This window comes from Anguilla rostrata, chromosome 12, assembly GCF_018555375.3.
Source record: "Anguilla rostrata isolate EN2019 chromosome 12, ASM1855537v3, whole genome shotgun sequence".
NCBI classification, from domain to species: Eukaryota; Metazoa; Chordata; class Actinopteri; order Anguilliformes; family Anguillidae; genus Anguilla; species Anguilla rostrata.
The window spans coordinates 23128999-23148785 of record NC_057944.1 but is presented as its reverse complement, the minus strand read 5'-3'; the positions used below and the strand labels follow the sequence as shown (position 1 = coordinate 23148785).

General features: G+C 39.8%; 2 protein-coding genes across 3 annotated transcripts in view; one reads left to right on the top strand and one right to left on the bottom strand.

The window, feature by feature from the left end:
• Window positions 1-19787, top strand: part of cab39 (calcium binding protein 39) — a 28782-nt gene that overhangs the window by 6604 nt on the left and 2391 nt on the right. Inside the window, exons 1-8 of one of the 2 annotated variants that reach the window (XM_064303514.1) lie at window positions 12151-12397; window positions 15134-15290; window positions 16582-16746; window positions 17903-18021; window positions 18158-18326; window positions 18737-18796; window positions 19090-19155; window positions 19527-19670. In XM_064303514.1, coding sequence (XP_064159584.1) covers window positions 15177-15290; window positions 16582-16746; window positions 17903-18021; window positions 18158-18326; window positions 18737-18796; window positions 19090-19155; window positions 19527-19670 — 837 coding nt within the window. In that variant the 5' untranslated portion in view covers window positions 12151-12397; window positions 15134-15176. Of the gene's footprint in view, window positions 1-12150; window positions 12398-15133; window positions 15291-16581; window positions 16747-17902; window positions 18022-18157; window positions 18327-18736; window positions 18797-19089; window positions 19156-19526; window positions 19671-19787 lie in introns of those variants that run through there. The other variant, XM_064303515.1, reaches the window with a different exon arrangement.
• On the bottom strand, window positions 1518-3513 carry her8.2 (hairy-related 8.2). The gene is made up of 4 exons (XM_064302179.1): window positions 3194-3513; window positions 2932-3027; window positions 2738-2816; window positions 1518-2256 (listed from the first exon to the last, which is right to left on the bottom strand). The coding sequence occupies exons 1-4, from the start codon at window positions 3254-3256 to the stop codon at window positions 1844-1846; spliced, it is 651 nt and encodes a 216-aa protein (XP_064158249.1). The 5' UTR covers window positions 3257-3513; the 3' UTR covers window positions 1518-1843.

Below are 19787 nucleotides of genomic sequence, written 5' to 3'. Positions count from 1 at the left end.
CACGTCATTGTGGGTTGAATAACACTGTGTCAGATTGAGCTATATCGGGTAATATCTGAAGATAGACACTGTCATTGGTCAAATATACTTTATAAATGTGCCTCACTTTGAGTAAATGCTAGTGTATCCATTTGAAATGTTGGGTTGTGCTATTTTCACTGATATTTTTTCTTTGCTGTTCCATGTTATACAATATTTTTTCACTCACATGTGACAGTAGTGAATAATACATAGTGACATTATAGTGAATCATCAGTGTTAGGGTACCCACATATTCAAATATCACAAATAAATCATGCTTAGTTGCATTGACCTGATTTCTGGAACAGGGATGGTTTATGCAACACCCTTAAAACTTGAGGTAGGTTGTGTACATTACACAGGTGTATTCTTTCCGTTGTCCTTCACAACAGTTGCATTCACATGCACATGTTAAATTCACTCCACAGGTTGCATGCAATTGTTTTGAAATACACAGAAATATTTTAATTAATGGTGGTTGTCATTACTGGGTCATCAGCTCAGAAAGCTTGGTATATGCCATACATTTTTTAGTACTGGCTATATTGTATAGTTCACCCTTTTGCCAATTTTAGTTTCTCAGTGATTTATCTTAGTAATCTGTTTTATGTAATGTAGGCATGCTTACATTGGATCCTTCCTTCAATGTTGTCACTCATCTCTGTTAATATTTAGTGCAGTAAGTAGTGCAGCAAAAGTTGACAAATTTCCAAATGTGATGTGTCGCCTGATAATTTAAATCAGTATCATTACTGAAGATCAGTGAGTAATCATTTGCTTATATATGCTGAAGAATCTCTCTTTGGGGGGAGGATCATATAACTTGGCTATAAGCATATTCTGAATAAATTCTCGAAAACTGAACTAATATCTAGAAAACAATTTATTTTAAAACTTTAAACTGAACTGAATTGTTACACAATAGCTACAGCTCCAATACAAATTTAGCTTCTAATGTGAGCAAAAGGAACAGCTTCCTTTTTCTCTAAACTTTCTCCAAACTGCCTTTCTAGCAGTTTAGTGAACAAATACACTGATAGGCATAACTGATGGCTCGTTTATGCATCAAGTACTGTTCATTTGAGTTTCCTTGTCCCAATTATGGTTTTGATTAAGAACAGGAATGGCTATGCTTATCCTGAATCAGTAATTGCAATCAAACAACAACCACATGAATCCCACTCTTCTGGTTTGGGAAGCACATGGAATGTGAAATTGAGCTCTTTAAAACGAGGAGAGGTACGTGCAGAGGTGGTGAGCTTCAAGTCTAGTGTTTGTTGTCTTTAAGATGTGGAAAAACCACTAGATGAAATGCAAGCTCATTTTTAAAATTAGGTGAGTGAAACAGATTAGTATCTTCCCTGGGAAAAAGGCAAAGTTATCCAGCCACTAAGGTATCTTCATGACAAGCACCCCTTAGTGTTTGAATCGATGACATGGTTTTTTGCGAAATAAAAAAATACATGTTTCGTGATCTTATGAGGTAACTCACGTCGCATTGTGGAACACATTTTATTAATACTGGGTTAATACATTTACATTAGATACAAAGAAAGGGAAAGCACACACTACATTATGTGATGAATAAACCTAAAAGCAAGTTTATCTTATTAAATAAATTGAGTTAATACAATAAATAGACAAATAATAGCCTTCTACAATGCAGGCTACAAGAAGTTTACTTCTGCCGGAAGTACCCGTGTCTGTAGTACACCTATTCTGGAACAGTACTGCCCCACAAGTGTTCTGAGAAGCATATCTATAAGATACATAAGGAGAAGAGTCTACGCATAGATCAAAATAGAGTTTGAGTTCCAGAAATTCACCAGGGCCTCCACATATCAAGCGCAGCAATGTGTGGATTGTTAAATAACCGATTTCCTGGTAGCAGAAGTACCCTATCGCGGGGGCTGGCTAAGTACTGGACGTTATCTGTCTGGACCTCTCTCCCAGGCTTGACATCGCCGCTGCTGAAGGGCCTATTCGAGGGCACAGGAGTTCCATGCCTCGGGCTCCCGTGTGTGTGGTGGGGGATGGGGGTGATAGACACGGCTGCGGGCTGGGAGGCATCTTCAGTGGACCGTGGAAGGGACTTGAGCAGGTGGTTGAGCAGGCGAGAACCCAAAGTCTTGTCCATCCATTCGCAGGTTAGTAGCAGATTATGCACCTCGTGCATACACTGAATGTAGCCCGTGCTGTACTTCTGCTGGGCTTCCAGTCCTAAGGTCGGATCAGCTGCAAAGCAAGGAGGAATTGTTACATATCTATCACAGCGCCATCTGGTGGAATCACAATGCATTGTATGTGGCCTGATATTAAGTAAATTTCAGTGGCACCAGGTTCTGTTATTTACGGAATCTTCATATTCCTCCCTGAAAATGAAAAGAAAAAAAACGGTGGTCTCGTATGGACACCAATTAATTTTCCTAATTATCTGGAGTTTTGAGTTCTTAAGTGTTATTACTGAGATAGCTTACACTCTGAAGTGTGTCCTTAGTCTTCCCTTATCAGATACTGCCCTCGAGAGGCCATAATAGGAAATCCCTTACACATTGCATCCTGATTATGTGATCGCGGACTATTACATTGTAATTGGTTGCATGGCATTACTCTGAAATACTCATTTATATTTCAGAAAAACTAAATTATAAACGCTAATTCAACTGTCTGTTTGAATAAAGGTATGATACTGCTCATACAATCAGAGACCACTTACCTGCATATTTATTGCTCTGTATATTTTGCAAGTGTTTCACTGTCATTTCAAGAATGTCAGCTTTCTCCAGTTTAGATTGCTGTAAGAGAATGACGCTGATGTAAGCAGTGATTCTACAAGTCCAAATACCATGAGTCCAAATTGGAGTACAACGCGTATGACGCGACAATGCGATTTTCACGGTGTGTACTTACATCAAGCCGAAAGGCGCCAACTACAGTTTCTTTCAGCTGATCCAAGCAATTATTTATTCTTTCACGTCGTTTTCTTTCAATGAGCGGCTTCCTCAGCTAGGAACGAATGTACACATCAAGTCAAGTTCAGCGATGGAACTGAAGACCGCCACGAGACGAACAAGCTAGCAAATTAACAAACTATTCCACATTCATTCCCCAAATCTGTGAATATTTCCTCTGGAGTCTATTTTACTTTCTAACGGGGGGGAAATGTCCGTACCTTTCTGTCTTCCTTGGCACTCGATAGTTTCTCCACGTTGTGCGCCATGGTAGTGGCGGTCATGTCCCTTGGTTTGGTAGATATAATCTGCGACTTCTCTCGTGCTGTCTCGTGTGAAATCTGCCTTGTCTTTAAGGCCTCCGCGCTGCGCACTCCTCTTATTTATAGAGCAGAATTAGCATGTGAATGAGCGTGCTTTTTGGCTGAGGTATTTTCCCACACATGGGGTCGATCCCAGCGGCCCGCTCCCATCAGTCAAGACTGACAGGTCACTGCTTCTTTTCAATAGCTGAGCTGCCCGCCCAAAAAACAAGCGACAGATGTCCAGCCTGGAAATGTGCACCCCTAGCGAAACCCTCTGTTTTCTCTATTAGAGCTCGTCACGTGGTGCTTAGCGCGCGGAGCCCTGGCTTGGCATTCCCAGGGACGAACAAGAGTCTGCTATTACTGTGGTTACTCTGGGGACCTTGCGGTCCTTTTATTCTGAATGAACTAGGACAGCATTACCTGAGAAAAAGCGAAACCTATCCTTGAAGTCCTACAGAATACAACCATGGTGTCTATTGTTGCATGAACCATTGTTCCCAACTGTACTACTGGATATATTTAGTTTGAGCTGGTTTAGTAATGAACTCGGAACAGACTAAGTAAATGGCAGTGATAAGTTTCTTTGTACTCCCCCAACTCCACCCTCAAAAAAAGGTTAATTTCAAACCAGAAACATTCTGCAGTGGGCAGAAAACTTTTTCATGTTTTGGCAGTTGTATTCATTCTCAATCAGTGTTTCTATTTGACATAATAGCTAATGTGTCATTAAGCTATTGGAAAATGGATGGACATCTATACAACGGACCAATGTGATATAAAGAAATAGGTTACATAATAGGTCTGTATTGCCCTTCATGTGCTGTGCTATTTTACTTTGAAGCCTATCACTTATCTCCAAGGACACCTCACATATATACTGACCTGGTCTGGAAAAAATAGTATTTTCAAAGTAGAACATTGCTGGTCACAATCTTTTTGGAGTGTTGCTGTGTTTCCTTTGTGCAGTATATACTTGTCTGTGTAATAAGTCAGTTTTTAAAAATAGATGTGATGCCAAATTTAGGCCTGTAAATTTTATGTAATGTAAATGATCTGGGACGACAGTCTGCAAAGCTAAAATATAGGATTTATATTCTAATTTTAATCCTCGGGGTTGTAATATTTCAAAGCGGAATTTGACAACGGGAAGAATATTTTGGTAGGCTATATTTTCATTTAAAATGAGGTGAGAATGTCGTCAGTCCACCTAACATTTTGTCGTTTACAGCATAATTAGGTAAACAAACATTTTATAAAATGTAATTCCATCATAGCTTTCACACCAAATATGTTTTAGCATAGTAAAAAAAAAAAAAAAACAACAGTGAACTTTTCCGTCATAATCCTTAAAGGCAATGCCTATAAGCTATTAATTTACAATTCAAATAACATTACAGGACCTGTTCCAGCATATAACCTCACCTGTGGACAGAATATTTCTATAGCCTTGGTTACAAGTGTTAGAATAAACAACTTTGTGAATGTTGTGAATTTGAAGAAGGAAAAAAGCCTATGTAATTTACGTCCATGTTTTCCTTTCCTTTGAATGCACAATTCTTATGTACCTGACTGGTCTCATTTTACCCTAGATTTTAAGAGAAGGCAACGTTATTTTTAAGCATGTCAAGCTTATATGATCGATTTTACTTTATTTTTTTATTATTAGCTATATTATAGAATATTAATTATGTCTGAAACGACTTGATTTTAGTATAAGCGGGAAACGTATGCAGTTGATTCTGTTTTTGTTATGATGGAGAGTAAAAACTTGAAAACACGAAACATCTGTTATAAACTTTTTTTCGCCTTAAATGGAGAGGGCAGATGTCAGAATAGCCACGGGCAGATGTCCCGCTCACTGGTAGCCGCTTTTAGAATTCATGGCAGCGGCTCTGTTTGACTTGAGACACGCGACTGCCAGGCGAATGCTGGAACGTGGGAAACTACGACGAACAATGGCTTGTATTCAGCTGAACCTAATCACCATGAAGAATGCCATAACCCGGGAAGAAATGGACAGCAGGACCGGGGGCACCTCTGTAACTGCTCGTGAAGAAAGTGTCCAAAGGGCGTTACGGCAGGTGCAAGTGACCGGTGTGAGGTGACAGGTGTGGTGATCATAATATAAATGCGTGTGGCCATCAATTGTACACGAATCAAGCACGAAATCTTATCACTATGGACATATTTATTCTATTGTCTTTACGCTCGTTGCAAGTATATTTAAGTCATGGATTTTCTACCCGATCGTCAATAAACACTATCACGTTTGGGTAAACAACCTGTAAACCTTTGATAGGCATCTATATCCGTAGGCTATACCTTTATAGGGGTCATTGAATCCGTTTTGTGCTAGGCGTGTAGAGTAGGCCTAGAGCAAAATCTTCAGTGTAAAATAAACTCTAATAGAGTAGCCTACTTTTAACCCAAATAGTGTTTGCTTTGGACTGTGGTACAGTTGATTTAATTAATACTGCTAGAGTTAATTTAACACTGGACATTTTGCTGTGAGTAGGCTAACCATATGTCTGTGAATAGCCTACTGCAGAAAATATAATTACATCTGTTTTTACAGACAAATAAAGCAAAGTTTTTAAATGAACTATTTCAGAAGCAGAAGGCACGGGATTACAAGCGGGTGGCCGACACACCATGTGCGGCAAGTTTTTGTACGGAGGAAATGAGTCCTCTTTCTAAAACACCTGTAAATCAGGATTTAAGAGAGAATAATGGCCAGTCCTTTTGCAGCGAGCTCCTTTGGTGATGAATGTAGTCCCAGAATAGAGGGGATTGTTTGAAGATCTAAAGAAGCTGGCGGGGGTAGCACGGGGGCTCGGGTACAATGCGCAACAAGACATCTGGCCACGCGACCCACGTGCAGTCAACCGCCTGCTTCTGGAGAGGAACTGAACACATCACCGCCTGCCTCTAGTCGACAGGCGGCCACACAATAACATTGAGCAAGCCGCACAGCGCTGGCACAGCCGAAGGCGAGAAAGCCCATCGCTCAATTGTCCTTACCTTTTCTGATTTCGCACACTTATTTATGCCTTGCATCTCTAAAGTTTATTATTACTTAAGTTTATCATGTACAACTACGTGGGTACAAAATGTATTTTACAGCACCCTTGCGAAACATTAATTTCCCTTTTCACACGTGAAACACTTTTGTAAGTGAATTTAACATTTTCACACGTTAATTATAATATTCACATGTGAAAAGAAAATATCACATGTGAACTGAACATTTTCACAAATCATTGGCTTTTTTCTTATGTAAAAATTTCCACATGTGGAAACAAAACATGTGACATGAAATCTACATTTTCACAGGTGATTGACTTTTTCAAATGTTAACTACAATATTCAAATGTGAAAACAAAACCTGAAATTTTATAGGTTACCTTTTCAACATTCATTTTACTAGTGGAACTAGTTTTATTGTTCACATGTGTACTCTTTACATGTTTGGTGTCCACAAGCAGTTCACATGTTATTTTTTTGTAAGAGCAGTGGGGCCAGCTGTACACAGTAAATGTCCAGTGTTGATTCAACTCTAACAGAGTACACATGTGTTCAGCAGGGACCATATGCACTACATAAGAGTTGATTTAATACTGAATATTTTACTGTGTAAGGTGCACGTTACCCTTTTTCAAAAGAATAAATATAATCCTTAGCCTTTGGGTGCAAGCATACAGGTATATTTTTTTCTAAAAGAGTGAATGTTTGGACCCTATAAATTAATTACACACAAATGTGAATTACAAATAAATTAGCTAAAGCTGTGCCAAAATTGTCCTTTAGTACTAGAACTAGTGTTACTCATTCCAAGGAATATACAACCCATTATAGGTCCTTAAATGACTCAAAATATCCCCATTCCATCAGACCTAAGATCATGCTATCATAAGAAGTCATCTCATCACTTGATTTTGTAAAGGTGTGGATGAAAACAGCAAATGCCAATATAATTCTACTAACAAAACATGGTTGTAGAATCAGATATTAATATGTTATTTGCATAGAGGATTATAATGCATTCTTTACACATTGCATAACTATGAGAAGCACTAGAGAACAAGCCTGAGCATAACTTCAGTACCCAGACCCAATAAATTTGCACTTTAGGGTACCATTGCTTGCGGATATAGACCACCATTAACCATAAGTAACACCTTGAATTCCTTTCAAATGTGTTGTCAGAATGTGCTAAATCTGAAATTTTAATGGTTTAATTAGCTGTAGATTTTTGACGAGTTAGGGGCTAACACATCTACACACAAACACATTGTTTATGTTTTATTTTAGGCACATTGTGCCATAGACGGATTATCTAGCTGCCTCCCAAAAAGAATACTTGAGCTCACCTGGGAAAAGAGAAGTTGTGGAAAAGAGGCCCAACAATGCTCGCCATTTTCCTGACTAAATTCTACGTAGTGCTCGGATTACCTACAGACCAGCTTGTATATAACTCCATATCAAGCCTGGTCTTGAAAATCTCCAGAGTTTCTGCCTCAAATCCATGACCTGGAAGGCTATTCCACACATTGACTACTCTCAGCGTGAAAAACATTGTGTCTGTCATAATCTCTGTATGGAACTTTCCTTTTAAGTCTCCTCATTCCACTAACAGTACTCAACCTGAAGAATCTGTTGTAGTTCACTTTGTTAATCCCCTTTATAAATTTAAAAGCCTCAATCAAAACACCCCTAAACCTTCTTTTACTTGAAGAGATTAAGCATCTTAAGTCTTTCCTCTTAGCTTTTATCTTTCACTAATAATCAATTTGGTTGCTCTTCTTTGAACCTTTTTCAGAGCCTCTATATCTTTCTTGTAGTACGGTCCCCAGAACTGCACACAGTACTCCAAGTGTGGTCTAACAAATGTATTGTATATGATAAGTATAACTTGGATTTATACTCTGTACTTTTGGCTATACATCCCAGCATCCTATTGACTTTTTCCCACTGTGCCTAGAAGCTGAAAGGCTTTGATCAACCATTACTCTCAAGTCTTTTTCAAATTGAGCACATTCCAGTTCTGTTCTTCACATAAAATAATCCTGCCTAATGTTTGTATTTCCCTCATGCAGAACTTTACATTCGGCTATATTGAATTTCATTTGCCAGGTTTCCGCCCACTTCTGGATTTTGTTTAAATCTTCTTGGATTACTTTAGTAGATTCCAAACTATTAGCTGGGCCTCCCAGTTTTGTATCATCTGCAAATTTGACTAATGCACTTTCTATGTCCCTGTCAAGGTCATTGATATAAATGAGGAAGAGCAGTGGTCCCAGCACAAATTCTTGTGTGACTCCACTTCCCACAGTTCCCTGCTCAGATAATATCCCTCCTACTACTCTTTGTGTTTTATGCTGTAGCCAGTTCCAAATCCACTCTGAAATACCTCCTGCAATTCCTACTGTCTTCATTTTGCTAACTAGTCTCTCGTATGGTACCTTATCAAATGCTCTTTGGAAATCTAAGTATATAATATCATAAGCCCTGTTATAGTCAAATAACTGGGGAGTTATTTGTCAGGAGAGAGAGGGCAAAAAGAGAAGGCCTCTACATGAAATGGCAGTTCAGATCAGGTACTGAAGGTGGCACTGAATGTTGGCTTGTACAGCTTGTATTTTAGGGATGTCCAGAAAATGTACCTTAGAAGTTCACTTTAGGGGTGATTCCTTTCATAGACACACATATATATATATATATATATATATATATATATATATATATATATATATATATATGGATTCCTTTGACACGATAAAGGATGGATAGGTTTACATCATCCACTTGCTTGGCACTGTTTGGTTGTATTGAAACATGTATTTGTCAAAATCCAGTTTGAATCACACCTAGCTCCAGCTGAGTTAAAATATTTAATGTTTGTCACCTTATGCAGATTGCTACCTGAGACTGTAACGCATAAGACCTTATTTTATTGAAAATGTTTGAAGGTATTAATAGATAGTGAAGGACAACTAAGTTACTGTTGATGACACGGTACTACTGAATACTGTTGATACATATAAGTATCTGTTTAAATTTTAGAACAGCGCTACTCAACTCCAGGTCCTGTAGGCTGCAGTGTCTCCCGGTATTTGCACCACCTGATTTCATCAAATCATTTTACCCCCCATAGTTCCAGAAGTAAGCTTGTTGGTGAAATCAGTTGGTATAGTGCATGACTGGAGCAAATACCTGTAGACACTGCCTGGAGTTGAATAGTCCTATTTTAGAAGTATGTAAAAACACAGCTAGTTCAATATACAATACTGTGAGCCACACTAATGAAACACTAGAAAACAATGTGCAGCTAAACATGCCCTCAGAGAATGAAAAATAGGCTTGAGTATTGAGCCATATTGAGACAATTTTACATTGGACATTTTGGCCTACTGTGCCTCGTATCTATGACAAATAAGTTAGACCCACATCAACTTTTGTTTCAGCAGAACTTTCTCTACCTGGATGACAGTTTTTTTATATTCTTCGAAGTCAATGTTGGATGGTCCTGTCGTGTCGTGGCCACACAGCTCTGAGACTCAGAGTTTTGTGCGGTAATGACAATGTCACTGGTTACTAATCTGAATGTTTGGCAGATTTCCTTTGCCAGGTAAACATTTGTCTCAAACAGCAAAATCCAAACATAATATGGTTGTGTGATAGGCGTTGTTGTTGCCTTGAGTCTGACGATATAGGCTGAATCCCATTCTCTGGACTCGTGGACTCAAAGGCGCGTTCCCCTCAAGTCTTTCAAGGGCAGTCCCATTGTCAAAACAGCTTATCTTGTGCGTACTTTTTGCGCCCTCTGTCTACCCTCTTGTTAAATTCGCATCACTGCAGGCTTAGACCGAGGGTATTGCCGAAATTCAGTTCAGGTCAATGGCGTAGGAAGCACCTGGGATGTTATTTATTTTTATTATTTATTTATTTATTTTTGTTGGTGAGCGAGTGGTATGGTTTGTATATAAAACCTACAAAACATGCTATTTCCGTGATGGACCGAATTGATTAAATGCACTAGCTTATCAAAGCATTCTAGTCATGTTTGTCACTTGCGGCAACTGATTTTTCTGAAACTTCAAGCACTTGTTTCCCAGTGCCGCGCACAAGATATTGGTTAATTTAGTAAATCACTGTTTGTGAAACACTTGATTTTTTACCCCTTTTTAGTTTTCCGTGATTTTCAAAAACTTTGCCGTGCCATAGCCAATATATTCCCTGACAAATATTACCAGCCTTATATTTTCTTTCTTCTCATTCGCACTCCTTTTACTTTCAAAAGTCATTGGAATGCATTTATTCTTGTTTGTGTAGTTGTTTTGTAAAAATTATTATCGGAAATGCTCGTCAGCACGCTCCTTGACCATTTACACTTCCGACGGGCCGGGTTCAAGTTGGGGATGACACGCCCATTCATCGGTTGACATAAATTTGAGTAAGGTTGCGTCTCCGTCCCTCAGCAACGTGTCCCGTATTGGGTGATGTCAGAAGTCTTGTTCAGTTTTACCCTTTGTATGCCCCTCAAGCCCTTGTCAACTCGTGGAGTCACCCGTCCCCCGCCATTAAGGTGACCCTGAGTCCAGGGGGCTCCGTTTGGGACTGGGCCTAAAATCGCAACACTGACTCTTTCGCAACTTCGTGTCTTGGGCGACCTCCTGTGTGCGTAAACAGGAAGCGCACGAATTTACAGAATGCCTCAGAGGCTACAGTTTCAACAAGTGAACTGCTGGATAATCTTGCACATATTAGATGTGTAATTAGGCCTACAGCAGAATCTGGTTTATATATTCTTTGAGCTAGAATAGTGTCACTCTTGGAAACAATTTAGAAACTAGGCCTATTTAGAATCCAGTCACTGAGGGTAAGGCATTTATCATATCTGCAACAAATAGGCCTACTCTGTCTGTATTAAAAGGCTCTTTCTCAACAGTTCTTGTGCATCCATTTATTGAAATAGTGTGGTTTGAATGCTGGCGAAACCATTAATGCTCTGTTTACAGCTCAGTTCCAGTTTTGTTGGAACATTTTATTGAATGGTTATTTTCATTCGCATTTTGAAGTCCAGAGCTTAACAAAACCCTGAACAGAAATTGGCTAAACTAAAACATAAATAAATAAAAAGCTTGAAATCCACTCCCAGCTGGCAAGAGTATTCAGTCTTTATCAGATTTTAGCAAGATGTGCTAAATGAAGATCACATTTTCTGAGCAATGAAACTAAGCTTAGGCACAGAGCTGGGTTTCGGCTGAGTTTAGCTTACTACTTTATCCTACTGAAAGCCACCACAAAGCAATGGTTATGAAGTTGCTGAAGCATATATAGAACCTGTGATGGGGTAAGCAAGTGATTAGGACGATGAATTTGCACTGAGGTTGTAGGATTGATTCCCAGGTGATGTGTTGCTATGGTACCTTGGGGCAAGGTGCTGAACAAGAATTTGTTGGATATGCAGTAAATGTCCAGCTGGGGAAAAATGATTGTAATGAATGCAAGCTGTGTAAGTTGCTCCAGATAAATGTACCTGGTAAATGCTTGAAACGTATAGTAAATGTGATTGACCAGACATTGACAACTGAGCAAATAAACCACTACGTAAAGCACATTTTTGGTGATATGCAAATACTAGTTGCATAAAGAACGCGGTTTAATGATTATGACGTACAAGTAGTGAAAGTAGGCTATACCGAGCTACACAATCGACGGTACACTGGCGCGATACGCAATACCGGGAATTATGAAACCAATTTTCGACGCAAGAATGAGTTGTCGACCTTTGAGTCTGACGCTCCGCAGTGTTGTTGTGATGACAGCGCTGTCCACGTGGGGCGATAGAGGCCTCGCTGCTCATTGTATCACTACAGCGGAAATAGAAAAGGCACCGCACGAAGAATTCGGACGCAGCAGTATCAATCCCCACGCTCAGAGAGAACTAGGAAATATCGCTAGCTAGCCTGCTAACTGCTGGACGACAGATCACAGACACAGAGAGGAGATATAGACAAAACGAATAACGAATCAGATTTCAACCTGGCGGGACTTTTTGGTTGCATTTGCAATCCCACAGCACTCGGAGTTGCGCGAGTCGGTCGAGTTTGCAAGGTTTGTTGTAAAGTAGCACTTGCACCAACTATTTTCATGGGGTTTCTGCTAACGTTAGTAAAAGCTCGCTGGATAGTCATGCAGCGAAGTTTTCAGAGGCCTGTCAACCTATGTTTGTATCAGAGACTAGTCTAAAAATGGAATGCCTCCCTTAGTAGTAGCCTACATAAAAATTTTGGCATAAAGTTATATTTGATAATGTGTCTTTTTTAATAGGTACCTGACTATAAAGTCGTGGTTCCTTTGTGTGATGTGTAACTGGACAAGCTAGCTTGCTGGCTAGTCACACTAGCTAACGTTAGAAATGCTGAGGATTTTTCTTCAGGCCCACTTGATCGCGGCCTGCTGCACGACACAGCTAGCTAGTGTCTGTTGCTCAACGCTGGCTTTCGGTGAGCTGCACTGAGTGCAATGGACTACTGTTACCGCTGACACTGTTGTGGACACTGATTGAAATACGATAGCTGTTGCTTGCTAGTCACTGGCTGGTTTCACGTTAATGTGGTAATGTTATTTGTCTAATCAACGGACGTGGTTAGCTAGGTCGGCTAACTAATTAGATCCATTATAATTGGCCAGCTAGTTAACCTGCTAAAATTAACAGAGCAGTGCTAGTTAAATTGCTATTATTCGTGAATTAGAAAAATGTTGTAGCTTGAGTAGTCTATATAGCTGGCTAATTGCAGCTTGCAGTGTTAAACTGATGCACAGTGTAATTATTATTTGAAATAACGTTAGTACTATAAGTAACATTAGCTAGCTTGTTTTTCTACCGAGTAACTCAGCTAATGTTAGCGGTGCAAAGTCCTACGTATGCTAGCCAGGTAACTTGGCAACCCCGTGAACTAGCTGGTTAGCTGTCTTGGTCGTGACTTGCCATTTTCTATTGTAAAGTTTGTGCTCCCTTGTAGCAAGCCTAGCTTTCTATTTTGATAATATTACCCCGCATGACATCATGCATCATTGTAGGTAGCAAACTATTAATGTATGGCTATCTACGTTAGGTACCTGATTATGATTGTAGTAAGTTTGATGAATGGGTCCTGAAGCTACCGCAATGTAGTCTAGACTTAGTTATATTGTAACTGGTTAGCATTCTATTACTGTGTAACCAAGCTAGCCAAAATATATTATCAATAACTCCTGCCCAGCTATTCTTAGTCAGCGAATATTTCCCTGTATGTCATGTTCTTTATGTGACAAGCTTACGACAGAAGGTTTGCTAGCTCTTAATGACGTCCATTTAGCCAGTTGGTGAGTAATCGAGCCTGCCTCATTACTAACCAACTCACTCGATATTTGTTCACCTGTGTCACACCACGCTCACGAACCTAGCCGTAAGTATGTAAATGGCTCCCTTTTATTTAGATGGATAAATAACGTTCGATGCTTTATTTGTGTATTTAGCCTGCCAGCTTGCTAACTAGCTAAAGTGACATCTGTATAGATGCCTACGTCATCGTTAGAGGTCACCTGGGCATAACAGTACAGTCAAATTAACTCGCTTTAAACTGCGGCGAAAGGCGGATTTGGCCACCTGCTGAAGTTGTGAACGTTTGACAAGATCAATATCGATTTAGAGAAACTCAGCTTTGCGGGATAAATGTGTTCAGTCGGACTGTTCAAGTTGAAGGATGAGTACCTATTTAACAACACATTGCACATGACCATTTGTAGATAAGTACGTGTGGGTTGCTCTACTGATATTCCTGTCGATTTATGATCGTCTTTTTAACCGATTGAGTATGCAGAACTCCTATTGGCTCATTTACGAAAATTCACAATACCGGTTCTTCCTGTTAGCAGTGCCTTTAAGGAAGTTATGGCAAATACGCACTTGTATTCTGTGAAATTGCACTGGCTCTTTGGAGCTTTTGTACTAGGTTGATTTGAGGAGGGGCTGATTCACACAATCCCCCATCGGTGCATGGGATCTGTCAATTTTCAGTTTTATGATAGTTAACAGTAAATAAGATGGACTGCAATAAGTTAAACTACATGTTTGCTCTGGAGAATCCTGTCCTTTAAAACCCAAATGTTGTGAGATCCCCCATTAAGTTATGTCCTTGAGTAAGTAATTATCGCAGCAGCTCTAGTGTGAATCTAGCATATGGGCTGCAGGTAGGGGGAAATAAAAAATCTTGATGTAAAGATTCTAAATGAATTGTGTTATTTGTATGTAAATCGTGGTATCAGGATTGTTTATTTCCAGTTGAGAAGTTTGAAACAATTTTGCCTTAACATGCTAAGAGTCAGTGAGCAGCGACTAAGAAATTGTCTTCTGTGTTGTCGACCACAGTTAAACTTTTGAAGCTTACAGCAAAGGTGCCTAACAGTGAATGTTTTTAGTTAGCCTATTTGAGATTAAATGTAAATGGATTGCACTGCCCTCTGAATCATTTCATTATTGGTATATGATTAGACTTCGAAGGATGCACGTATGTCTTCTGAAAAGTTGTATAGAAAAGCATAAATTTGCAGCTTGTCCAGATTCACCTGAACTGTTCTGTTTCCTTTGGCTTGCTTCTCATTAACCATTTCATCATAGCAGGATTTAGAAAATGGCCACACTATTAATGTCACCAGTTCACACATACAATTGTCATAATTGTGCAGAATTTACATGTCTTTTTTTATTTTAATGAAATTGTGTCTTGATGGCTGTTAAAATGAAAATCTTTTAAAATCTAAAGTCTGTCTCAGTGTGAAATGATTTGTTCTTTTTCTTTTCCTCAGTTTGAGGTGGTGTATAGTGTCCCTGCAGGTGTAGCCTACAACCATGCCGTTCCCTTTTGGCAAGTCTCACAAGTCCCCAGCAGACATAGTGAAAAACCTGAAGGACAGCATGTCTGTGTTGGAAAAGCAAGACATCTCTGACAAAAAAGCCGAAAAGGTAAAGCGCCTGGAAGTAGTCTATGTATGCTTTCCGCCAAACTGGTTTTGCCACCTCAGTCCTGGACTTCAGAATGTAGGAATGAAATGCAACATACCATAGGCTTCCCCCTAGAATGTTAAATGAACCCAGCCAAAGAAGAATAACTTTTGAAACCTGCCATTTGAAAGTCCTGAACTGGCCCATCTAGTCATTTGCTATTCATTGTGATGCCTCAGTGGTATAATGAGACCAAGATTAGGGAGACATGCTGAGCTGAGCTCTGACCAACACTCTTTTGAACAACTCATTGCACTTATTAGCTTTAGTAATTTTTCAGTCAACTTTCCTTGTTTTTTTTGGCGGTTTGTTTTATATTTCACTTGAATTTAAATGCAAGTAACTTTCAGCTTCTGAAATTACACACTCGCTTCGAGACTAGCAAAAGGTTCTCCCTGTCAAAGCTGTTAACGGATGACATTATCATGTATGGCATGCCTTGTTATGTAAGCCCTATTTATAAAGGTGGAAAAAACTGAAGATCCTCTATCCATGCTGTCTTATTCTATATGATCAAGCCATAGCATTTTCTGATGCAGTCTCTGTTGAAATTCCCACTCAGCAAAGCGGTAAGGCTCAGTGCAGTTCTGGTGGTGCCATTTTGGTGCATTTTTGGTATAGTGGTATAGACTGAATAGGAGCTGGAGTTTAACATTTATAACCACTCTTCTTATGAAGCTGATTCATCTGATTGTGCCAGATCAAGTCTGTTTTTGTGCCAAACTCCCATGGCACTCACTCAGTTAGACTAGTAATGACTACAGGCGCAAATATGGAAAGACAGTTGCTGTTGAGAGCCTCTGTTTTTTATCAGTTTGTTTTGTGGTGGTCCCATTCTTGTCACTTTGTTTGTCTGATGACTTTATGCTTCTTCAGTGCTGTTAATGATTGCAGCAGCAGGGTTTTAAATCCCACTGGGGTCATAAATCGTTGTGCTCTGCTTAGCATTTAAACTGGCCAACGTGGATGACTCGTGTTCTCTGTAAATGATGTGTGATGTATATAAAAGATTAGCCTTATAAATGATTTTCCTGCTAAGCATAAAATTGAGTTGCGAATCAGTTTAAGTTTTTTCGCAAGGTGATAAACCTTTTAATGTTTGCTATTAAACAACTTTTTTTTTACATTTAAAAGTGAGCTTCAGTGGTTTTTCCATGATGAAACTTGACAACTGAATATTTCTGAAATTTTTAATGGCTTGGATGACTGAAACGGCACAGCGGACCCTGTTGCTTTCCCCCCACCTGTGCAGGCTACGGAAGAGGTGTCCAAAAACCTGCTGGCCATGAAGGAGATCCTGTATGGCACCAGCGAGAAGGAGCCGCAGACGGAGGCCGTGGCACAGCTGGCGCAGGAGCTGTACAACAGCGGCCTGCTCAGCACGCTCATAGCCGATCTCCAGCTCATAGACTTTGAGGTGAGAGCCGCCGGTGCCCATGAGGGATGGCGTACGTTAGCGCGCATCAGCGAGTGCACGCCCCTGTACGCAGGTGCTGGTTCAAGCAAAATCATGTTTGGACTTGCGGCTGCGCGCAAAGGTTTGGTTGGTGCGAGAGGCGTAGGTGGGTGTTCCGCAGGCACAGATGAGTATGAATGTAACAGCAAATACGCTGTTTGGCACAATGTCTGGATGTGTAGGAGACATATTTGTGGAAGACCAAATGGCCGTGTTCCTTGAAGGCACTATGATTTCATCGCGCACTGAGTCAATATTTTGATATTCTCTTCTCTGTTTGTCTCTGCTCTATCTGTCCCTTGTGTGTCATGCTTCTGCCTGCCTGGTTGCATCTGATGTTACTTTTTTCTGCTCTTGATGTCACATTTGGGGAAAACCCACAATCTGATTTTGACATGTCAGGTCTCTTCATATGTCTATGCTTTCAAAATGTCATGTAATTTGTTAATTGCTGAATTATATGGTGATTATACTTGTTAGGTATGTTCTTATACACTGTTCTATTTCGATTTTTGAAGGAAATTTATTTAGCAAGAGGAACAAGTAAATGTGTTACTTGAAATTGCTGCAAAGTAAGTAAAAAATTAAACTGCAGTTTACTGGCTCCCACGCTCTTTGAAAATTCCTGGAAATCCTTAGATTTAGAAAAATAAGATTGAGGGCTTGAAATTTTATGAACATTTTTCTTTAAAGTGCCTGATTGCACTGTGATTTTGTTTGCTTGTGACAAAATTCATGTTCAGACTTCTTGTAGCCTAAATGATGCCATTGGAAATGCTGTATTGAAATACATGTTCTAGTCAATGGCTAGGATTTGTGTTTGGGGTGAAAAAGCTGATCCTCTTGTGACATTGATTTTGTGCAATATTGAAGCCATTTTCACATGCTTTATCCCAATTGATAGTCACGTCGACACACTTGATTTAGCCTACTGCTGTAATGGGTCCATAAATCTGTCAGAGTGGCGCCTGAAAAAGACTTTTAAAGTGCTTGAACATGGGTGAGTGTGGGAAACCCTGAGTGCAGAGTACGTGAAAATTAGCCTGAAGTGAAATCTCGGCTGTATCGCTGGCTAAACTATAACGCTTTTTTTTCTCTTTGTTGTGCTATGAAACAGGGTAAAAAGGATGTGGCTCAGATTTTCAACAATATTCTCAGGAGGCAAATTGGGACGCGGACGCCAACGGTAGAATACATCTGTACCCAACAGAATATATTGTTTATGTTGTTAAAGGGGTGTGTATGAACTTCTGGCTGCAGCTTTGTTCTATTTCTAAAGTCATATATATGATCATGTAATATGTGTGTACTTTCTGACTGCGTCGCCGTAGGTTTTTGTTGAGCGCCTCGTGTCCACTGTTCCCCCTCTCAGGTACGAATCTGCAGAAATCGCTCTGAACTGCGGGATCATGCTGCGAGAGTGCATCAGACACGAACCGCTGGCCAAGATCATCCTGTGGTCCGAGCAGTTCTACGACTTCTTCAGATACGTGGAGATGTCGACGTTTGACATTGCCTCGGACGCCTTCGCCACTTTCAAAGTGAGTCTGCCGGTGGATGCGGTCTCTCTCCCCCCCGGCGTGTTGACGCGGCCTTGGGCCCGGGTCGTCAGACAGCAGCGGTGCGGTGTGACCTGGATCTGCCCTGCCGGCTTCCTTCTGATCGCTTTAATGCGTATTGTCTCGGGTCAGCGAGTGCGGCTGGTTTTTATTTATTTATTAATTTATTTATCTTTTTGGCTGTAAACTCAGGTCGATGGTTGGATTGAATCCAGTCTTTGAGCTTAAGCAGTGCACTTAAGACATGGTCTTTTGCTTGAATATTGTACAAGAGAAGGTGTGTAAAAATAAGGCGAAACACGTACTCATTTACTTAATTCACTGGAAAAACTGGAGATTTTTGAATGTTTAGGCTTGATATTTTGTATTGATTTGCATTATTGTTCCTCCAGGATTTGCTCACAAGACATAAGCTTCTGAGTGCAGAGTTTTTGGAGCAGCATTACGACAGAGTAAGCTATAATCATATAATACACAGAAAGTATTCATAATGTTTATGTAATTCTTAAAGGAAGTGTCTCTCTGAGGAAAATGTGTTGCTATTAGAGCTGGCTGACTCAGAGCAGTGCTTGCTGGGAGAAAAAAGACAATGATCACTGTGCTATTTTTTTGGGCAACAACTGACTTGTCACACAGTGATGGATAATTGCTGGTTTGCTTCATGTGATTTATGATGAAAACAAACTTCAAGGCTCTAATATTTTGACATTCTTGCTTTGTATCTAACTGTGCATTATTTTAACAGTTCTTTAGTGAATATGAGAAGTTGCTTCATTCAGAAAACTATGTGACTAAGAGACAGTCTCTGAAGGTAAGGGAGTGTACTTTTTAGAGGATTGATTTACTGTTTGTGTGCAGCATTTAGAGCTCTATAAATAGGACCTTCGTGTAGTGTTTCTGTTTGTTACTGATTACCTATGATAAATACTTTAGAGCACCACCTGGTGGACAGAGTGAACTCTAACACAGAATCTATGATTTTGTGCTGTGTTATTCAGTAATTTCCTAGCACTGTTCTCAGAAGCACAATTGTATTTTGTTCTGTGTATTGTCCTGTTTGAGGACTACCTAAAATGGCTAAATATGTTTTTATGATCTGTGGTGAACTGCCATCTCCTTGCTTGTAAAGTTTGAGTTATTGAGAGTTGCTTATCCATAATAATTCTCTCCCATTCTGTTCAGTTGCTGGGAGAACTTCTACTGGACCGACATAACTTCACCATCATGACAAAATACATCAGCAAACCAGAAAATCTCAAGTTAATGATGAACCTCCTACGGGACAAAAGTCGCAATATCCAGTTTGAGGCCTTCCATGTATTTAAGGTAACCGGGTCTAAAGAGAAGAAATGGTATTTGTGTAGAAAACTCATGGAATTTTCCCCCCATCATAAGTTCCTCTGAAAGACTGTTTCATTGTTATATTTTTCTTCCTGTGCACAA

Coding starts and splice junctions, on each gene's coding strand:
- her8.2 (XM_064302179.1), bottom strand. CDS start 3,256: ATGACCGCCACTACCATGGCGCACAACGTGGAGAAACTATCGAGTGCC. Junction 2,817..2,931: donor TTGGCGCCTTTCGGCTTGAT/GTAAGTACACAC, acceptor ATTCTCTTACAG/CAATCTAAACTGGAGAAAGC. Junction 2,257..2,737: donor ACAGAGCAATAAATATGCAG/GTAAGTGGTCTC, acceptor CTTGCTTTGCAG/CTGATCCGACCTTAGGACTG.